A 22900-nucleotide genomic window follows, 5' to 3' on the forward strand; every position below is an offset into this window, starting at 1 on the left:
AGCATAGCAAACTGAAACAACTGGTTGACATTGTTAAATTCTTTATAATCAATAATATCCTGGATTTCACGTCTCAAACCCGAATAAAATCGACAAATAGAATCTTCGTTTCCCTCTACTATGCCACAACGCATCAAACCCTTTTGAAGCTCACCATAATAATCCTACACAGATTTATCTCCCTGTTCTAAGCGCATCAATTTCTTACGCAGGTCTCTATGATAAGATGGGGGAACAAATCTATCACGCATAGCAACCTTAAGCTCTTCCCATGTACGAGGTGTGGCACCATCTGCAGCTAAACCAGTCCACCAAATAATAGCAAAATCTTTAAACTCACTAGTGGCTTGTCTAACTCTATGTTGTTCAGGTACTTGGTGGGCACTAAATTTTTGCTCTACTGTCATCTCCCAATCAAGATATCCCTCAGCATCATAATGTCCCGAAAAAGAAGGTATAGTAAATTTAACCTTAGCATAAGGATCTTCAGGAGCTCGATTATACATACCTCGATGGTGGTGGTGATGTGGAACGCCACCCATACCTGTGGTGTTAGTGCGAAGACGACGCCGTAATCTGTTTTGCAATGTCGCCGCTGGATCAACATTACCATCGTCATCATACAACTCATCACTGGTGTTGCTTCCATTCACATCTTCGTTGTGCACAGGACGGTTTTCCAAAGCATTTACCCTGTCGGTGAGCTCGGATAACCGTTTGTCCACCCGCTCAACCGCGTTTGCGAGTTTCAGCTCAATTATCGCTTCAGTGACAGCCTTGATGACTGTCTCCTTCATCTCCTTCTGAGCATTGTCTACAACAGCTTGTAGCTGCTCTTGGCTGACACACTCTTTGAAGTCCTTTGGCGTTTTATCTCCATCAACTGATATTGTGGAAACAAACACAACAACAAACAGTGAAGGTTATCCCTAATAATCGTACTACAAAGGTGGAGTGGTGCCTCTCAATCAAGATCAGCAAAGGTAGACACCTTACCAAGCTCTTACCAGGGTTCTTACCAGCAAAGCAAAGGATACCTGGAAGGCGTGCGAGCGATTGCAAGGATGCAAACCAGTGCTGTCCAGAAGAATCTGTGGAGCTTGGAAGGCACACAAAGAGAACAAATATGTATATGTGGAACACAAATCAGAAACAGATAGTAATGCTGAATTATAGTCCCAAGTACTTGTTCTCGTTGCTGGCCTAAAGTGTTGCAAGTACCAAGTATGTGTGATAAACAAGGTGGAGAAACAAGTATGATGGATAGCAAGAGCAATAGAAACAAAGAACTAAACAGCACACGCTAACACAGCTCACTTTGCCCTTCTCTATGTGCTCCTCTAGATATTGTTCCTCTTTTGTCCCTCTCTCTTTTCTATTTTTTTTGCTGTCGTTGTTTTTTTGGGAAAATTCGACTTTTTCTTTTTATTTTTTTGATATTTTTTTTCACTTAGGAGCACACAAGAGGGAACCACAGAAAATTTGAGCTTAAACAAGTGAAAGACGTAGCCTGTAGAATTTTCTGAAGTTCAGCCGGAAAATGAGAAAAATATTTGGAAATTGAAAACTCAAACTTCGGAGGCGAATTTGGGAGTTCTGATTTCGCCGAACCCGGCAAAGCCGGGGACGAACGGATCCGAAACGCCATTTCGATGCGAAAAACTCTGTGACTTTTCTGAAAACAGAGTTCGTACGCGAAAGTTATGCCCAATTTGATAAACGACTCCGAATTAGAGGACAAAACGGGAAGAAAGTGGGGAAAATATGCGACGGAGGCTAGGGTTTGATGGAAACGGTGGGGAAAAACACACGAACTGGACTCTAACACGACCTAACCAGCAACAAGACCTTGACCAGGACACAAACTCAACACGACGGACTCTGAAACTGAAATATGCAAAAGCTAAAGGCGCAGAAGGGTTGTAGGACAGGAAAAAAAAACGATATGGAAGTGGACTATGGAACGAAGGCGAAAACACTCGAAACTAAGGGTAGATATGAACCTGACGGTATACCTGAAGCTCTGATACCACTTAATATGAACAAGGGTTCCCGATCTTCCGAAAGGTTCTGGTAACTCTCGATTTGGTGGAAACGAGACACAAGTCGATCCGGCTTCCGAACAACACGATCCGAAACCCCGCAATCGCAGCACCACGTCTCCTCTGGTTATCAACCGGCGTTGCACGGTTGACCTCGCCAAGAAGGCTAAAGTCCTTACCTGCGAATCGAAGAACACAAGCAAGAACAAGGAAGAATGCAACCAAATTGCAGATGAATGATTAATCTCACGAGTTGGGGTCTCACAAACCGACGAAACGGCGAAACTGTTCTTGACAGAATAATCTAAGCAAAACCCACCCTAACGAGAGCGGCGGCGGCTTATAATAAGGGTCTAAGGGTCGTCACACCCCCTGGTCACGCCCCCCTAATGGGCTCAACGACGATACACGGCCCAACGGACCAAAAACGGTGACGCAGCACCGGGACAGATTCTGGATACTGACTTGTTTCGACGTTTCCCGTTTCCTCAGAAGGAATTTGGACCTCAAACCAACGCCATTGGTTTCCTTATGAAATTATCTTTCCAACCATATGTGAATCGTCGAAAACGGAGTCCGGATGCGTCCTGGGCGTCCGTTTTACTGCTCGCTGGTCCTGGAGGTCGAGACTGATTCGGACTCGAGTTGGACTAGACCTCCTGCTGTTGTTGGACGTCCTAGCTGCTCCTCCACGCCTCCAAGTCTTCCTCTATGTGTCTCCTTGTCCTCTCCATGATTCCTAAGCAACACATAATCATTAGGTAGTAATCTATTCTCAAAATTATATAAAGAGTTGCTTAGGAACGAGCTCACCTCTAAATTTAATTGTCGTGCGCGAGCTCTTGTGATTGGACCTTGAAAGTTCAATAGAGGATCATTGTATGTATCCGATGGAGTGATGTCCTCATCACCCTGCCACCGCCTGGCAGGGAGGCGTGGGGGCATTCAATGCAACGAGGCTTATCGCCTGCCCCCCTGCTGTGTCAGACTCCCTCTGACCCAGCGGCGTGCGGGACGGCTCAGAGGCTGCCCGGCGGGCCCCCTCCCCTGCGTCTGCTAAAGCTGGGACGTGAAGTCTAATGGGACAGCTCAGGGGGTGTGTTGTCAACCCTTGTAACATCAAACTGTAGCGCCATGATAGCTGCTCTCCATTTATGTTTACGGGAACTTGTGCCGGCTGGGCACGCAAGCCTCCCCCGGTTGTATAAGAGGGGGAGCACTCCATTAGGAAAGGGAAGACCTCGGACTTCGGACACTCGAGTTCCGACAGAGAAGACTTAGGCTCAACCTCTCAGAGGAGTAGTTCATCAAGCTCAGAGAGTCTGGCACTTGAAGATCCGGGCTCCAAATAGATAGACAGAAATACCATTGTAATATACATCAGCTCTAGAGAGTTGGAGATCCAGAAAGGGCATTCCAAGAGCCCTCATAATACAATAGCATACACACAGGAGTAGGGTATTACGCCTCCGCGCGGCCCGAACCTGTATAAATCCCCCTGTCTAAACCACAGCCGTTTCTCCTCCATGTCCACCGGCCCGACGGTTCCCATGTGTACCCATCCAAGGCGGATTCAGAATCATCCCCCCGGCCGAATCTCAAAAAGGGGTCCCTCCGGATCCCCGCTCGAGGAGTTCACCCTCTGACAGTGGCTATAGGGCAGGTCGACCAATGCGTCGAAGGGGCTCTCTTGAACGATCTCCCGATACCACGGGGATTCGCTAAGGTCCACGTGGACTCCGTGCGAAAGCCGTACCGTAAGCTTGACATGGATTACCCCGGAGAGACGGGTTTCAAGAGGCTCGGATCAAACGTGGGTGGCTTCGTTTTGTGGCACAAGCGCTACATATTGTTTGAAGATGAGACAGACGAGTCGTCTAATGCGGAGTAGGACCTAGCACACAGAAGAGATCCAACTCCTCCACAGTCGGCGCCAGTGTCACCATCACCAGGAAGAGATCCAACTCCTACATTGTCGCCGCCACTGCCACCGTCACCGAGAAGAGAGCCGACTCCTCCCCCACTCAAGTCACCAACAAGAGAGTCAACTCCTCCCCCTCCAAAGTCAGCAACAGTGCCACCAAGAGAGCCAACACCTCCCCCTCCGAAGTTAGCACCAGTACCTCCAAGAGAGCCGACTCCTTCGAAGTCAGCAACAGTGCCACCAAAATTGCCAACTCCTCCGAAGTTGACAACACGCTCTCAGTCTAAGAAGGTGGCAGCACCTGAGAAGTTGCCTTATGAAAGAATTGCAGAGAAAAACAGAGCGATAGTGAACGCCGAAGTCGAGAATTTTTTTTAAAAGTGAGAGCCTGAGAAGAAAAAACCACTCACTGTAGAAACGAAAAAGTTTCTCTTGACGTTGAGCAAACCTGCTGTGGCTAAGCGTCAATCTGACTACGAGCGTATCAAAGGAAAAAAATCCTTGAGGCAGGCTTCTATCGACCAGATACGGGAAGAACAACAACTAGAAAGATTCCTTAAGGATGCCAATATGACAAGAGAGCAATTTTTTAACGAGTCCGTGGCACCCAAAGCAGCTGAGAGATGGCAATTTAAACTGGACGAACTGTTGGTCGCGCCGGACAAGTGGGCCAAACTGACATATCAACTTCGGAAATTTCATGCGTGGTACATGAATGAGTCGAAGGAGGGTAGGGAAAGTTTCAAGGCCAGAGTCAAGGAACAAGATCTCCTCCACGGGGACAGCATTATTTTTATATTCTTCGAGGAAATGTATCGACTGTACCAGCATAATGCCCTCGACGTGTCTATCTTGAGTTGTTGGACTCTGTAAGTGTCGTATACGTATAATTCACAATATACATTTCTGTACCATTATATTGAATCTCTTAACTTATTCCTTGTGTAGAATGGAGGTACAAAGATGCAGGAAGGAGTGCATCATGCATGTGGGATTCATCGACCCATATCTTGTCAACCCGACAATGATGAAATCTACCGATCTAAAGAAAACCGAGGACTATGTATTGAAGTGTCTTCTGGAGCTACAATTGAAGAAATACATATTTTTACCCTACCACTGGGGGTACGTGTTTCTACTCTTTTTTAGCAATACATCGTTAGAAATTAGGACCAACTAACGTATAGTGACCTATGTACAGTTTTCACTGGATCCTTCTTGTTATCCAGTCAGATATTAGCAAGATCTTTATTTTCGACTCACAAAATAATCCGAAAGAAACCTACCAACCCGTCATTGACTTGCTACATAGGTAAAAACCGATCATTTCATTATTGCTCTTGTAATATTTGATTTGATTGAATCTAAGTCTACTTACGGCAATAATCACACACATATAGAGTGTACCCGCGATACACCAAGAAGAGCGTTAGATACAGGCCATACACGAAAGAATGGACAGTCCGACATGGCTTTCCTTGTAGGAAGCAGGGTCCGGGCAATAATTTATGTGGTTTTTATGTAATGGAATTCATGCACAGCTTCAACACAGAGGATTCGATCCTGCCGGAAGATCCTGAGGTAGGCAATATACACATTGATGACTAATTTTCAGGTTTGATACGCCAAAATCATATGTATTGATTTATTCAATTCTTGAAATTGCAGATCCTCGAGTTGTCCAAAGAACGTTTCATGCCTCATGAAATCAACGCACTTCAAGAACAACTTGTCGGGTTTATCAATGACGAAATCATCAATCCAACCGGTGAGTTCCATTAAATTGAATCGTCTTTCTCGTTACCTTCAACCCATAAAAAAGGGCAGAGTTCAGACCCATCGGTTCACAAGAAATCTTAAACTCCATAAGATTATTGTAATGAAACTTGATAAGTATGCGGTGTAGATATATTGTGACGAGACTTGATATTTTATAAATAAAATTTATATGTGCTTGTGTATATATGCTGTGATGAAACTTGATATGTATGCGTGTCTATTTTCGGCAACGTCCAAAATTTGAAAATGGCACTGTACTGACGGCAACCGCCACATTTTTTTAAAAAAGGTGCGAAACACCTATCAGTGCCGGTTGGTAACAAACAACCGGCACTGATAGCACTCATATTAGTGCCAGTTGGTAATACTAACCAGCACTGATAGTGATTTTCAGTGCCGGTTTCATACCCGGCACTGATAGTCACTGACTATCAGTGCCGATTAATCAGTGCCGGTTCATAAATCGACATTGATCACGTTTTTGAACCGGCACTGATCACCTGTTCTGCAGTAGTGAATCAATACATATATATATATGTGTAATAGCTCCGACTATTAAGGAGGAAGTGTCTCAGAGCCTAAAGTTCAAAAGGAGATTCAAGAACACGTGATTTATGAGAGAACCATTTAGACAGTTATGGATCTAAAAGATCTAGAAAGACTACACTGAGGTTGATACTCTACATTTTCTTTGTCCAAAAAAGGTTAAGGTTCTCTTTGAAATGCAAGATTCTCAAAATACAGGAATATAAAAATATAATATTGTAGTTATCTAGCATTTGCAATCCTACATGAATTCAGAATGTAGAAAACCTTCGTATAGAGCGTTTGGATGGAACATAGGAAAAATGCACTAACTTGGAGAGAGATAGACACAAAGAAATGTTTCCATGATGTTAGACCTCATGTTAAATTTTCTCCAATTTCTATGAATTGAGGCATTCATTAGAAAATTCGTTGGATTTTACATGATGTGTTTTTTTCCAAAAGGTTACATAGGAAGAATTCATATAGGATTATAATCCTAATTTTTTTTACTTTTCTTTTGTTTAAAAGGGGGAGAACTATGGTATGGTTATCAAGCAATGGAGGAACACAAACATGGATGAGCTAGGAGGTGACAAACAGCGTCGGCGGATTCGATAGTAGACAAAAGAGGAGGATGTCTTTGTTGAGGTTAAACGAAGGAGACTTGGAGGAGGGTTGCACGAGTCCATGAGGAAGGGTCGAGGAGCACCAGTGGATCTCATAGGCCAGGGCATGCTGGGTGGGGTGCGACGAGCTAGCCGTGGCTAGAGGGATTAAATGCGACAGAGCTATAATATTTTATTTGTAGTTAATTTTGGACAAGTTAGGCTCATGATTGGATTGCCTAAATATCTTTGAAAAAGAAACATAAATAAGTTGTCAAAAAGACGTTGAAAGTTTGAAAGGGCAGTTACTGAGGTTATATATAATACCTAGAAAGCTGAGTTGAATGAATATAATACCACTGGTGTTAGTAGTGTCGACCAAATGGCGACCTGGCTCAGTCCAGAGCCAGTACAACATGACCCGTTTAGGCACGACCTGGTTTGGCCCGTTAGCCAAGTAGGTCATGCCGTGCCAGCCCCCGCGAGCTAGGCAGTCGGCCCAAATCATGGCCCACCTAAGGCCAGATCGTGCGGTGCCGGTCCATGGCATGTAGGCCTTATGGGCCTATTTTGGCATGTTACACAGACTCCCATGTCATGGGAGGTTCACAATGCTATGCGTAGGGATGAAAATGGTCGAAAAAGCATTCTTACCATTTACACTTTTATATTTTCTCAACCGAACGAAAACGAAACGAGTAAGCAAAAAACAAAAACAGTCACATCATTGCAGGTTATACGAAAACGAACAACTCCGAATGGAAACATGTCAGTACCGGACGAAAACCGGTGATGAAAACCGGGAAGGTAGAACCTTAGATCACTTTTTCCATGTATCAGATGAACACTTGAAGCTCCCAAAATCACACATATGAATCACACACTTCCAAAAAATTAATTGCTGAGTCACTTACACTGACATTTGTCCACACCTCTGGGGCCATCCATGCCTATTTACATGCAAATCATTCACATGGATTATGGAACCGGCAACAGGATGCCATACTTAAAGAAAAACAATCTGGATTAGAGTATTGTAGATAACTCTTGTTGGGACCAGTCCTGTGTGTACCGACATCTCCGATACCTGTTCTGCCTTTGCAACGTTACCATCTACCTTGGGCCATCACACAACATTCGATCCTACAGCCTGAAACCAGCCTCCAGGTCCCCACCCTTGACATGCCCATTAATCATTGTGTTGTAGGTGATCCAATTCGGCGCAACACCCCTCTCCATCATTTCAAAGAACACATGCAGGGCGTCGCTGCCCTTCTCGGCCCTCTACAGCCCAGCAATGAGCACGTTGTATGAGAATGCGTTGGACAGTGGTGCATCGTCATGGCCCATCCGGTGCAGCATGCCAATGGCCCCGTCGAGGTCGTCGACGGCGACGCACTATGAACGTCCTTGTTCCATGCAAAGGAGTCCAAGCGCACCCCGGAGGCCACAAGGAGGTCGAACGCTGCGCGCGCGTCAGCGTGGCTACCGAAGGAGAGTAGGGACTCCTGGAGAAGGTTGCATGATGAGAGCGAAGGCAGTGGCACGCGCACACCGGTGTTGGCCCCACGCCAGGGAGAAGGGAGAGCAGACGGAGCACGTCGTCACAGAGGCGGAGGCGCGCGGAGATGACTAGAGGGCAAAGGCAACATCGCAGAGGAAGGAATGGGACTGCGGGTCATCCTAGGTGTCGACAGTGGCAGCGGGTGTAGTGGCAAGGGCGTGATAGAGCTCGGCAGCGGATGCGCCGGGGGGATGGGAGGAGAGGACGGACTTGGTGAGTTTCACGGAGCGGTGGAAGCGTCCGACGGCGAGGAGGGAGGTGAGCTGGCCAAGAGAGGTGGTAGCTGGGGGAGAAGATGAGGAGAAGTGGCGGCGTGTGAGGAGCCGAGAAATTTGGGAGCTACCCTCTGTTCTACTCCTGGCGTGGGTTGAGCTTGACGCATTGAGTCATTGACTAACGAAGCCTGCTACCTTTGAAATGGGATGAAAATAGGTAAATCTCGAATCAAAATAGGATTCTATAAAAATAGACGAGATAAGATCTCATCTGTTTTTGACCATGTTTTCAGATATCATCATCGGTTTCCATCCCGTTCCTGCGTAAAAATCAGAAAAATGGAAACAGTCGAAAAGCGGTTACAGGACGAGACAGAATTTTCTACTGCTTTCATCCCTAGCTGTGCGTTTGGTCATGGAGTGAACTCCTGGCCGATTAGGAAAATAAAAAAAAGTCGAAGCAAGTCTCTTGTCACCTCTCACCTGTATGTTTGGTATTTTTTATTCTGTAACCTTTACACGCATGTGGCTCGTGAATAAAAAAAAATTGGTTTATGTATGTGCGATTGTGAGAGAGAGTGAGGCATGTAGCGGAGTGAAAATTTTTATAGGGTGTTCCATATTGACAGAAGCCAGAAGTTTTCATAGTATAAATGGGCAGTGTCGTACCTGTCTGTTGGCCTATTAGACCTGGCCTATTTGGACTTGTTTGGCTGTTAGTTATCTCATATACAAAATGGTGTAGTTCTATTAGTTTAAGGGTTTACTCATCACTATTCAAGAAAGAGTTAATAAACGACAACAAAAGAGAGGAAAGTTCGTAGAATTCGTTCGCACGGTTGCAAAAGCATATGCATTGTATGCATTTTTTGAAGGATTATGCCTATGGACGGATTAACCGGAGGCAGGGCTTGAGCCCCTAACTTCTGGAACATTTGAAAGCCTCTCAAATCTTTTGTAATTTTTAGCAAAAAAAAAAAAGAAAAAGAAAAACAGACGAGAAGGAATAATAAGAGAAAAAAGAGAGAAGAAGATGAGTAGAAAGAGTCTCTACTTCTTAATTCTGAATTCACCAATAATTATATCTATACTTAGAGACACATGAAACAGCTAGCATCACCATCTACATAATTTCACTCATATTCTCTCTTAGTTGCTCTCCTTTCTCTCTCTACTTGTCGCTCCCTGTCTATCTCCCTATCAAATCTGCCACCTATCTAATCCAATCCATCTCAAGGCAAATTTTGGGAGCATCCACAGCCGCACCTGGCCTCATCAACACCGCTCTCTTTCTCTAGTTTTCCACACACATTCTACCGCAATATTACAACTACTTTTTTTTACTCTTAAAACCCATCAAAAGGGTAAAAACTCTCGAAAAAAAAACTCACAAAAAGTTTTGCCATCTGTCTTGGATTACCTCCTCTATTAAACTCTTCCACTCCCACCACACCTCGCGTCGAGCACCTGGCAATGCCTGCTTCCGCCCCGTCCTCCACCTCCCAGATGCGCCCAAACCGCCTCCTTTCTTACTAGAGCCCACCCGCTGCCGCATCCCCAAGTCACACGAACCCACCCACCCACCTCGCTTTCGCGCCGCACGCATCTCGCGCTCGCCGGTTCTTGGTGCCGCCGTCTCTTGGCCCGTCGAATCCAGGTGACTCGCGGCCCCGTCGCGCCGCTAGGATCCAGGTCGTGAACAATGGCGCCAGCGGTGGCACCACCGCTGTGCACCTGGCTCGTCGCCGCCTGCCTGTCCGCGGCCTGCGGCGCTGGCGAGAAGGAGAAGCAGCGGAGGCACGGCAGCGGCGGCAGCGTCAGGGGACTGTTCGGCTCGCGCCGCCGCCTCCGTGCTGGCCGCCGCGGCGGGGCGCGCTCTGGTAAGGCCATTTTCCATTTCTTCTTGTCAAGGTTTCGTTCTTGGTTGCTCAACTGTAAACTGTAAAAATGCAATGGGGGGTTTTACTGCATCGGTAGTATCACCGCGGCGATATGGAGGCGGGGTAAAGGTGTGAATTTTATACGGTTTCAGGTGTGACATCGATCGTGTGCGCACCTGGGATGTAAGGGAGGAGAGGATTATACCCTGCTCGATGCTGGCATCTTGGTCTAGTATTTTTGTATAGTTTCGGGCTGGCCGTCAGGTTTTCATTAGAAATTACATATGTGTGATGCATGTTCATGGAGTGAATTGGTGGGTTTGCAATCGCTAGGTTTGGTTGCCTTGGTTCCTTTAAACTATTAATGTACCTAGGATTTTGATCAGCGAGAGGAAGTGTGCCCTCAGGGAAATTTCATAACCAATTGGGAAATATGGTGCTGGACAAGACAACGTAAACTGAAATTTTGTGGAGGAAATTGTCCATTCTGGAAGTATCGCCTGCTTGCATTTGTTTACTGTTGACATTTCAGCAGTCATGCCTGGTGTCTATGGTATCATTAGTTCATCACAAGTATACCGGATGAAATGTGTCGATGAACCAACCTAGTAGTTGCCAATTTTGGTGTTTTATTCCCAATGTGTTGAAGCCTTACATAATTTAGATTACCAATAAGTCGGTGCTTGGAGAAGGATCCAATTGAGGGTGGCACCACCTCTACTTTTGTCCGCTTCTATCTGTTGGATGTGTTGAGTTGCGTTAATTGTCTGTTGTCTGAATGAGATTCTCTTGAACTGCAGGAATGGCCATGGCTGTTACTTTGCATCCTGAAAGAGGAGCTGTGGAAAACAAGAAAAATGATATCAAACAAAGGAGGGTGGTTGTCACTGGCATGGGTGTAGTGACGCCATTAGGCCATGATCCTGATGAATTCTACAATAACCTTCTACAGGGTCTCAGTGGAATAAGTGAGATAGAGGCATTCGACTGCTCTAACTATCCCACGGTATTTATTTTGTTCTTCTGAAGGATAATGATTTGAGGTTCATTTTGCAACTTAGCAAAGAAATATTCATACTTCTTGATATGTAATCTGTCATATAGAGAATTGCAGGAGAAATCAAATCATTTTCAACAGATGGTTGGGTTGCACCAAAGCTAGCTAAGCGAATGGACAAGTTCATGCAATACTTGATAACTGCTGGAAAGAAAGCATTGGAAAATGCTGGAATCACTGAAGAAATCATGAATGAGTTGGAAAAATCAAGATGTGGGGTTCTCATTGGGTCTGCTATGGGTGGCATGAAGGTTCTGATTCTTACCGTACATTATATACTAATAAAAAAGAGCACAATTTTTCGATGCTTTTCTTTTCTAATTTAGTCATTTATCTCAGCTTCTTATGCTATTTGAGCAGGTTTTTAGTGATGCGATTGAAGCATTGAGAGTCTCCTACAAGAAGATAAACCCGTTTTGTGTACCTTTTGCTACAACAAACATGGGTTCTGCAATACTTGCTATGGATCTGGTGCCTCATACGATTCTTCCTTTCATGCTGTTTCATTACTTTCCCTGTTTGTTGATAGTGATTATAATTCCTAACTACTGAAATTGAATTTCATATGCAGGGGTGGATGGGCCCAAACTACTCTATCTCTACTGCTTGTGCTACAAGTAACTTCTGCATTTTGAATGCAGCTAATCATATCAGACAAGGAGAAGCTGTAAGTAACTCCATCTTCTTGTTATCTCTTCTGCAATATAAGGATTGTCCTAATTGCAATTTTATCCTAAACATACAGGAAGTGATGCTCTGTGGTGGTTCTGATGCACCAATAATCCCAATTGGTAAGATGCGCTCTTATTATTTGAGATATCTTCACTCCTAATTGCTTTTATTTCATTTAACTTGTACCTTAATTTTCTCATGCATATATAGAGTTTACTGTTTTGATCATTTAAACTTTTAAATGCAGGATTGGGAGGTTTTGTGGCCTGTAGAGCTCTTTCACAGAGAAACAGCGATCCAACAAAAGCTTCTCGGCCTTGGGATGTGGTTAGTAGTTTAAGAATACTGTTTACACAAATTCTACTTCTTAGCCAAATAATTTTATTTATATGCTAGTGATACATTTTCCAGTACAGTTAGTGGCTTGGTTCATCTATTTCTTTGGCTGCTGAATCTTGAATCAACAGAACTCTTATTCATCTCAGTATTCTTTTCTTTTATGTCACAGGATCGCGATGGATTTGTCATGGGAGAAGGGGCTGGTGTGCTTGTTTTGGAAGAACTTGAGCATGCAAAGGTTCCATTCATTCAATTCCTTTGAACCCATTTGTCTGGTTGATTTTATTCAAACATTATGAGTTTATGATTTGGATTTCTGCAGCAAAGAGGTGCGGAAATATATGCAGAATTTCTGGGAGGAAGCTTCACATGTGATGCATACCACATGACAGAGCCACATCCTGAAGGTGAAATTTTTCTTCGATCTTTTTATTCTATTCTCCAATCATCCTCATATTCTTGGACTGTTTTGATGCTAATATTAAGTTTGTGCAAATAAAATATCAGGGAGAGGGGTTATTCTTTGTATTGAAAAAGCATTAGAAGATGCAGGAGTAACGAAGGAAGACATTAACTATATAAATGCCCATGCAACATCTACACAGATGGGTGATTTGAAGGAATTTGAAGCTCTCATCCGTTGTTTTGGCCAGAATCCTCAGGCAATTTCTGATCTCAGAAATCTTCTATGTTTTTTAGACGTAGAAACCTTCTGTTTTTATCCTCAGTTTAGCTGACTAAATGATTTGCTAATATATATTGCAGCTAAGAGTGAACTCAACGAAGTCAATGACAGGCCATCTGCTAGGAGCTGCAGGTGGAATAGAAGCTGTCGCTGTTATACAAGTAAGGAGGTTAATGCAATTTTTGCTATTAGGGTTCTTTGTTTGCTTTTCTTATTTTGTTACTCAAAAGATGCTTTTTTGGTTAGGGAACTGTAGTCTGTATCTTTATGGGTCCCAAAAAATTGATATGTTTGTGTGATATCTGCTGAGATATTGATCCAGTATGCCATTTTTCAAGGGTAGTTGGTGCAAGATATTCAAACTACAGTGCTTGTTTTATTTGGGGCGATTTGGCATTTCTGCATTGTCTAGTGGAGTCAAGTAAATAAAGAATCGGTGCAATAATTACATCTGCAGTTCTGCACTAAAGCTGACTACAAACCTAGGAAGCACATATACGTGATACTGGTATGGCGATATGCAGATGCAAAATTCCTCAAGATCACTGATACAGCTATATAGCAACATATATGTACTAAAAAGCAAAAGCCAGCTGATAGTCTGATAGACAATCTAGCGTTAACTCTCAAGAACAACTGATACAACTAGACAACATAATAGAGTACACAATGATAGTTGATAGGATATCATAGGCCATGGATTACATAAAGAGATGCAAGATGGATGTCTGATTCTTGAGTTCCCAGTTTTTGCACTAATTTGGAGATTGACTTTTGCTGGGCACACCGTGTGCAGAGGAGGAATTCTGGTATCATAGAGGTATCCTTTTTTTCCTTTATTACAAAAAATACCTTGATAGTCCCCTGGTTATCTGTTATATGTGGTATTAGGAAAGGAAAGTTGGATTTGATTTAGTTTAGATTGAGATAAAGATAGAAATCGGATTAGATATGTTAGCATAGTTAGACTCGGCTAGGAGAAGTAGAGTCAGTATATGAAAAAGATAAGTTGTAATCAGGGAGGACTCGAGTTGGAGTCTGTTTAGGACTCGAGTCTTAGTAGGTTTAGATTCGGCTAAGCTCTCTATATAAAGAGCAACCGCCCCCTCAGGGAATCAAGCAAGCAATGCGAATTAATCTAGTCTCCTCTAATATTCTAAGTCTCTCATCAATAATCTAATCTCTCATCAATAGTCTAAACTCTCATCCCTAACAGCTGACGTCGCTCGGCTATCCTTTCAGCGGATGTTTACTCCCGTTATGATCTTAGGATCATAACAAATTGGTATCAGAGTCCATTGCTTCTAATGCTGAGAACAAACAGTTCAAGGTGTTTCTCGCCACATAGGAAGAGTAGCTACGGAAGGAGATCAAGGAGGATTTGACCACCATCAAACAACAACTAGGCAAAGTGGTTCAGGAGCTGGCCATCGTGTCCTTGTGACTTTCGATGGTGGAACAATGCTCATTGGACATTACCAACCAGCAAACGGTGCTACAAAGTAGCACGACTTCTAGTGTGCTGGCGTCTTCATCGACGACAACCATCAACACGTTCGGCATCCTGTAAAGTGGTACGTCATCCAGTGTAGTGGCTCCTTCACCAGCGACAACCCTACCTCCAGTCACCGCCACGCCATGCCTGTATCCATTGCCGTTCGACTATCCTCCTAACGGATGTTTACCTTAGTTATGATCATAGGATCATAACTAATTGGTATCAGAGCCACGAAAATCCATCAGCTCCGACGCTATCTTCCATTGGATCGCAAAGGCATGCATCAGGCACGTCAAGAAGGCTCATATTTCAGTGTCTATCAATAGTTACCACGTGAACATCCTCGTCAGTTCACGAAATGGGTGTCATGTATTTGTTGCCTTGCACCTTCTAGTGTGTCGTGCTGGCGCTATAACCGTTCGTCAACATGGGGATTTCAAGGGTTGCAACCATGGTCGCCACCCTACAGCTCGAGGACGAGTTGTCTCCGAGGAAGGGGAGAGATGTTATGTGCGGTATTAGGAAATGAAAGTTGAATAGGCAAGTTGGATTCAGTTTAGGAAAGATTGAGATAAAGTTAGAAGTCGGATTAGATATGTTAGTATAGTTAAACTCGGCTAGGAGAAGTAGAGTCAGTAGATGGAAAAAGAAATGTTGTAATCAGGAAGAACTCGAGATGGAGTCTATTTAGGACTCGAGTCCTAGTAGGTTTAGATTTGGCCAAGCTTTATATATAAAGAGCAGCCGCCCCTCAGAGAATCAAGCAAGCAATGAGAATTAATCTAGTCTCCTCTAATATTCTAAGTCTCTCATCAATAGTCTAATCTCTCATCCCTAGCAGCTGACGTCGCTTGGCTATCCTTCCGGTAGTTGTTTACTCCCGTTATAATCTTAGGATCATAACAAATTGGTATTAGAGCCCATGGCTTGTAATGCTGAGAACAAGCGGTTCAAGGCGCTTCTCGCCACACAAGAAGAGCAGCTACGGAAGGAGATCAAGGAGGGTTTCACCACCATCAAACAACTAGGCGAGGTGGTTCAGGAGCTGGCCATCGTGTCCTTGTGACTTTCAGTGGTGGAACAATGCTCATTGGACATTGCCAACCAGCCAGCGGTGCTACACAGTAGCACGACTTCCAGTGTGCTGGCGTCTTCATCGGCGACAACTATCAACACGTTTGGCATCCTGTAAAGTGGTACGTCATCCAATGTAGTGGCTCCTTCACCGGCGACAAACCTACCTCCAGTCACCGCCACGCCATGCGTGCATCCATTGCCGTCCGACTATCCTCCCAGAGGATGTTTACCTCAGTTATGATCGTAGGATCATAACAAATTGGTATCAGAGCCACAAAAATCCACCAGCTCCGATGCTATCTTCCATGGGATCGCAAAGGCATGCATCAGGCACGTCAAGAAGGCTCATATTTCAGTATCTATCAATAGTTGCCACGTGAACATCCTTGTCAGTTCAAGAAATGGGTGTCATGTATGTGTTGCCTTGCACCTTCCAGTGTGTCGTGCTAGCATTACAACCATTCGTCAACATGGGGCTTTCAAGGGTTGCAACCATGGTCGCCACCCTACAGCTCGAGGATGAGTTGTCTCCGAAGGGGGGGGGGGGGGAGAGATGTTATGTGCGGTATTGGAAGTGAAAGTTGAACAGGCAAGTTGGATTCGGTCTAGGAAAGATTGAGATAAAGTTAGAAGTCAGATTAGATATGTTAGTATAGTTAAACTATGCTAGGAGAAGTAGAGTCAGTAGATGGAAAGAGATAAGTTGTATTCAGGAAGGACTCGAGATGGAGTCTATTTATGACTCGAGTCCTAGTAGGTTTGGATTCGGCCAAGCTCTATATATAAAGAGCAGTCGCCCCCTCAGGGAATCAAGCAAGCAATGAGAATTAATCTAGTCTCCTCTAATATTCTAAGTCTCTCTTATCTATATTCTAATCTCTCATCCCTAGCAGCTGACGTTGCCTGGTTATCCTCCCGACAGATGTTTACTCCCGTTATGATCTCATAACATTATCAGTCTATTATCAAAGGTTATCGGTGTATTATGCATTATCCGAATACACATAAGCTACATCAGGGCAATTGGTGTTGAAACTATAAGAGAGCACCAGCATTTTATCTTAGTCATCTGATTTCGCGTTTTATCTTAGTCATCTGATTTCTCGTCGAGTGAATACAAGGTTGATAATTCACAATGGTCCAAAAAGTATTGAGATTCTTCCAGCTGAAGGTTGTCTTGATTCCTAGATGGACTAGTCACACAATACAAAGCAAATTTTAGATTAGGGAAATAGGATAAAAAGAAAGTAGGAAATTTCATCTTTGAGATCTGTTCTTTTACACAAATACTCGACATTTCGGGATGTGCATTTAGTGTTTTGAACTTTGGGCACCAGTACCCCTGTAAATATTTAGATTGGACATATGAAAATTGTATGTTTAGATTTTCTTGAAAAGTATTTTCAAAATGCTATAATTACTAGGTTTTTATAAATATAATAGAACAGAAATTAATAGCTAAAGTTGTGTTTGGAGAACTTGTTATGTTATATGTTTTTCATATGACATCTACAATAGTGTTCTAAATTTTTTAATAATATATTAGAAAATAGTATAATAAGAGTGCTTTCAGGTATCCACTGCATGACTGCAGTACCTAATGCATGCTTAGTGGTTACTCTTAATAGAAAAAGATTCTAATGGATTAATTGCCTTAATGATCCGCAAATTCGCATGCTAAGTCTGTAACTGTAAAATAAATAAGTTATGTGCAATGAGCATCCCTTTATTGTACGTAATCATCTTTACTTGGGCACATGGCTATTTGTTTCATGTACCATGAACCACGTCGAACTTACATTTGCTTGGAATTTTCCTTCATTTTATAGTTGCTTGAGGTGAAGTCTCAATCCTATCAGGCATGACTAAAGTTGATTTCCGCACTTATGGGGTATCCAATATTGCATGGCTATGAACAGATTTCAATTCAGTTTCTACTGAGATTTTTTTGGTAGAGTTGTTTACTAAATATTTGCTAGTTAACTAGGCACCATACGATGTGGGTAAGTAGTAGAGTCTTTCTGGGCTACATTGTCAACTTTTGCCAAAATATTTATAAATTCTGATCAGTCTTGTGTCTCAAAATTTGGAACCACACATTAATATCAGCTTTTGCCAAGAACACTCTAGTTTCATAATGGATTGCTTTAGTGCTTGCATCTGGCATTCAAGTTTCTTTCTATTGGAGTTGACCAAATTAGACCAATATATTCCTGTGGTTTTTTGGTTTTTGCATTTTGACTTCCTGTTGAAGATGAACCAATTAGGAGTGGGGTGGAAGTAGAAGCGGGTCATAATTGAAAAAGGTGGGGAGTTTTTTTTTTATTTTGTTTTATACGCTCTTCAATTTAGAAACCACTGATTTTATCAATATAAACCACCTTTAAACCTTTGAAGTTTCATGCACTTAATATTTTAACTGCCTGCATAATGTCTTTTGGTAAATTTGAGCAGCGCTGCCTCATACCAGTTACCAAGTTCATCTTAAGAAAGCAATGGCAAGAACCAGCATCAATCATTTTTCTCTATCTTTAAAGTTTGAACTGCCGAAAATCATTTTTCTCTATTTTATTTGCCAGTTGTTTAAATTCAATAAGTTGCATCAACATGTCCTTTGCACTCAGATGACATTTTTTCTTTTTGGGGTTGGGGGAGAATAGGACAATATCTAGAACAATAGTTGTTTTTAGATGAAGTGCTAACCCATCTAAGGCCTTCATTGTCATGATGCTCTTTCAAGTCATCTAGACAAACACAATTCCAATGTACAGTCAATTTGACGATATGTTCTTGAAAAGAAATTTGCTGTCCACTGTTTTCCAAAGTACCAGAGTCCGTTTTATAGTCTAGCCCCTTTTAAAGGATGGATGGTAAAAGTTTTTCTATGTTCTTCTTGTTTGAGCTTCCACCAGAAGTACAATTTTATGCCTTAAAGTTTAAATGCAGGCTTTATACTCTTATGGATTAACTTTCCTTAATGGCATTGAACTCTGGAATATTATCATACAGTGTCATTATCATTTGAGCAAATTTGTATAGCGCATGCAATTTTTAGATACTTCCTCTTTAACCATTGTTCAATCCCAACTTAGACGGTTGCTAAAATTGTTTTGCCAACATGATGAGGCTGTCATCAGAAAGTACTAAGTTAGCTGTTCCTCGAAGTTTCAGACCTAGTTAAGTGTGTGATAGCCAAATCAGCATTTTCGTAGTTGCTAGCATGACAATATGGATATCTATAGCATGTTAGTCCGTTAGTTGTTGTTATTACTTGTATGGATCTAAGAAGTGTCAACTTTAGTGAGCAGAAATGCTAGGATGCTGGATTTATCAGAAGTTTTGATGCAAATGATATTGATCTCGTCATGTCCTCATGGTTTTGTATTGCTTTGTGTACTTGCAGGCTATAAGAACAGGTTGGATCCATCCAAATATCAATTTAGATAACCCGGAAAAAAATGTGGTAATTTCCTATTGGACTCACAATTTTCCATTGAATGCTGAACCCATTTTTGGCCATATTTGACCAAATTTAGCATGTGTTGGACCATTGGTATATGGAATGGTAATGCCAGGTTGATGTGGTTCTGTTGTGGCTTTTTTGTTTCTACTGAAGTTGAAAACGAAAGAAAAAAACCTAGTGAATCTAATCTACAGCAGTTCATTGATCCGGATGGATTATATTTGCTTTGTACATAGTCATTTCAAAAGGCGTGTTTTCAATTCTATAGCTTTAGTCATAAGCATTTGTTGTTTATTTTTTAACTAAGCATATATTCTGGCAATCCTGAATTCCTTTTTTAACTTGGCAATAAAAGCTAGGCTCCAATCCTGAGCCCATCAACTTGTTTGATTAAAAACTAACATAAACCTTTTTTGTGCTTTTATTCATCTATTTCAAATCAATACCCGTCATGCCTTTTTTCGGTCTTTGACGTAGGATGTCAGAATGCTAGTGGGTCCACAGAAGGAGAGATGTGATGTGAAGGTGGCATTGTCGAATTCATTTGGTTTTGGTGGGCACAACTCATCAATTTTGTTTGCGCCCCTCAAGTGATCTCTGTTGATGATTTGCTTTCTTGTGGTTGGTACACATCAGGGAATCGGTACCTTTTATAAGGCTACCAGGCTCAGCGACTTTTCCTGTACTGCAAAATTTACAAAGAAATCCAAGCACAGTACAATATATTGCCATACAACCGAAAGATAGCAATTGAGTTCATTTGTAATAGAGAATTAAAAAATTCCAAGGGGGGGGGGGGGGAGGGGGCGTTGAGATGTTCCATGTGCCCGTTGGTCCATTTTATTTGTTCGGATGCTTATTGTACTTGTCATACAGGAACGTTATTTGGACCGGTATTTTTGGTGTAGCCGTGTGCCCGACAGATACAGTACTTTTCTTATATATTCAGTACAAACTGATCCCTTTGTCGAGCACGCAGGTGCTATGGTTTTAGTTGTTTGGTTTTGTAATGTGTAATGAGCTATTGCGACGTGAGTACTGAGTTGCTATTTTGATTTCTATTCGGTATGAGTCTGCTTACAGACACACACAAGCATGTCATCTCATCTTAACATAAACAGATTTCAGAGTATATGTATCAACCGAAGAGATGCATTAATTTCTCACGAGGCTAATGCGATGGCAAAAGCGAATATTAAGGTCTTGTTTGGAATGCGTGGATTTCACTGGATTCCTACGGGCCGGAACTGCATTATTTCCTATGAAATTGTTGCAAAATTTATGTGAAATTTCTAAATATGGACTTAGGTTGGCCTCTTCTCTGTCAAGAGTGCCTAGAGACTTGCAATAGCTCAAGACAGCTCGTCAGCACCTAAGTTGACGTTCCATAGGACTGACGGTACTAGATGGAGTCATGGAGACCACCGGGTCTGATTTCGTTTGCAAAACTCATGTCCTGCCGAGCTATGCATGTGTCTTTCAGTCTTTTCGTATGGGATCCACGGGCTACGTGGTAATGTTCTTCCGTTGCTGCAGAAGTTTATGGCGGAGCCCGGGGATAAGAGATATCAGTTGATGGCAATGGTGAGCGTGAGTGTACGTGCGGCTGAGTTGTGTGGGAAAAAAGAAGGGTTCTAGAGTTCGTATAGCTTAGGACTATCAGTAGTAAGGCCTAAAAGAAAAACTCCAACGCTCTTGAAATTTTTAAATACTTAGGTGAAAGAAGTCATTCAACAATTTGAATTCAGATCTATTGTTTTAGGAAACAGAAAACTGAAATGAAAAACTAAGATGCTCAAACCCAGACCCCCTCATTGCGAGGCTAATGCCTTGCCTCCACAATGCAAAGCAACCTGTATCATGAATTAGTGCACAACTCGATATATTGAATTATTAACGTAAATAAAGCAAGCACAACTAATTAAAAATCTTTAGAATGGGAGTAAACAGTAAAGGCCAGAAAAACGTCGTATTAATTAGGGTCTTGCACAGGGAGCTGCATGCATGCTACATTTCTGATGCAAACATGCATGCCAGGAAGGCTAGAGCAGAATCTTCTGCCTGCCTCGAGCCTCCCTCCCTCTCTGCTTTCACCTAGGTTCTATGTACTTTACTGCCATATTGAAAAAACAAAAGTTGTAAGAGCAACTTTAACTGCCTCCTTACTCTCCTCTCTATCTTAAATTTTAGTAAAATCAGCTAAAAAAAACATTTTCAACCGGTTTTTTATTGGACTCCTTATTTTTAGACTCCCTATTTATCCTCTCTTGCTCTCCACATCTAGCAAATAATAGAGGTTTCCTATCCAGCTATTGCTGCTCTAGTGTAGGTGAGGAGATGAGAGGGGGGGGGGGGAGAAAGAGCAGTAAGGGCTGATAGATGAACAGGCGTTATAAGAGTAGTTACCATATAAACACATGTTGTAAGAATAATTAACTCATAAACACACGTTTGTAATAATTTATAAGAACAGTTACCACACAAACACACGTGTTATAAGAGCAGTTACCACGCAAGCACATGTGTTGTAAGAACAGTTACCACGCAAGCACATGTGTTGTAAGAGCAGTTACCACACAAGCACATACGTTGTAAAAATTTATAAGAGCAGTTGCCACACAAGTACACGTGTTATAAGAGCAATTAACACACAAGCACACGCGTTGTAAGAGCAGTTACTGCACAAGCACACGCATTATAAGAGCAGTTGAAAATATAGCTGTCGAGAATAACACCATTTAAATATGAAAACAGTTATTTATTAGTTACAAGATATTGATAAAATAGAGGTGAGTGGATTCTAGAGAGGCAAATTTAGAGAATCGGTTGGAGCGCGCTAAAAAGCAGGGAAGGAAATCTAGATAGGGAATTCTCTGTTTAGGGGAATAGGGAACAAAAATAGAAAATGAGTTGGAGTTGCTCTAAGGGCAAGGTAATGTATACTACCCACCTAGGTAGTAAGGGTGGGCTCAATGTCGGTTGTTAGTAGTTGTTGCATATGACACAATGCATATAGATACAACCAGGTATTAAGATTGGTCTCACGTACCAATAGAAAATCATCCTCTTCCAACCACTTCGCATCCAAGCCTCCGCTCACCCCACTCACTCCCGATCACCTCTTCCCTATTGCCAGCTTTCTTCCTCCGCTTCAGCCCAACCAAAGTCATGCCTCTCCTTGGTCTGATCTAGCGGCTGCGCCTATCCTCTATCGGATTCGGTGGCTACACCTCCCTTGGTCAAATCCGGCGACCCACAACCGCACCTGCACCTCGCATGTCCTAGCAGTCAGCGCGCCTCTCCTTGGTCAACCGCACCTTCCGTTCGGTTAGATCCGGTGATCAGCGACCGTGCCTCCACGTCGTGTGTGTAGCGAAAATAGCCCTATTAGGCCATGATTGTGATTTTGGTGATTAATGATAACATAGTCAATGGGACTAACATGTTTGTCAAGAATATATGTCAGTAGGTCTCATGGATGCAATACATGAAGAAGTTACCGAAGCTAGAAAAAAGTTTGGTTGAATTGGAGAAGTCCCAGAAAAAATGACTTCACCGTATGGTCTGGTGCT

At 42.7% G+C, this 22900-nt stretch overlaps 1 protein-coding gene across 1 annotated transcript; it reads left to right on the forward strand.

Annotated features, from left to right (window-relative positions):
- Nucleotides 1–10048: 10048 nt before the first annotated feature.
- On the forward strand, nt 10049–20410 carry LOC133912656 (3-oxoacyl-[acyl-carrier-protein] synthase II, chloroplastic-like). The gene is made up of 13 exons (XM_062355508.1): nt 10049–10537; nt 11338–11543; nt 11642–11845; nt 11955–12065; nt 12166–12261; nt 12340–12385; nt 12514–12593; nt 12775–12843; nt 12928–13012; nt 13113–13267; nt 13371–13451; nt 19269–19328; nt 19806–20410. Exons 1-13 carry the CDS (start codon nt 10360–10362, stop codon nt 19920–19922), a joined length of 1488 nt encoding a protein of 495 aa, XP_062211492.1. The 5' UTR covers nt 10049–10359; the 3' UTR covers nt 19923–20410.
- Nucleotides 20411–22900: the final 2490 nt, after the last annotated feature.

Source organism: Phragmites australis, chromosome 3 (assembly GCF_958298935.1).
Source record: "Phragmites australis chromosome 3, lpPhrAust1.1, whole genome shotgun sequence".
Lineage (NCBI taxonomy): Eukaryota > Viridiplantae > Streptophyta > Magnoliopsida > Poales > Poaceae > Phragmites > Phragmites australis.

Excerpts from the sequence above, each read along its gene's own strand:
- LOC133912656 (XM_062355508.1), top strand. The coding sequence starts at position 10,360 with ATGGCGCCAGCGGTGGCACCACCGCTGTGCACCTGGCTCGTCGCCGCC. Across the intron at positions 11,846-11,954 it reads CTGCTATGGGTGGCATGAAG|GTTTTTAGTGATGCGATTGA; the intron begins GTTCTGATTCTT and ends CTATTTGAGCAG. Across the intron at positions 19,329-19,805 it reads ATAACCCGGAAAAAAATGTG|GATGTCAGAATGCTAGTGGG; the intron begins GTAATTTCCTAT and ends TCTTTGACGTAG.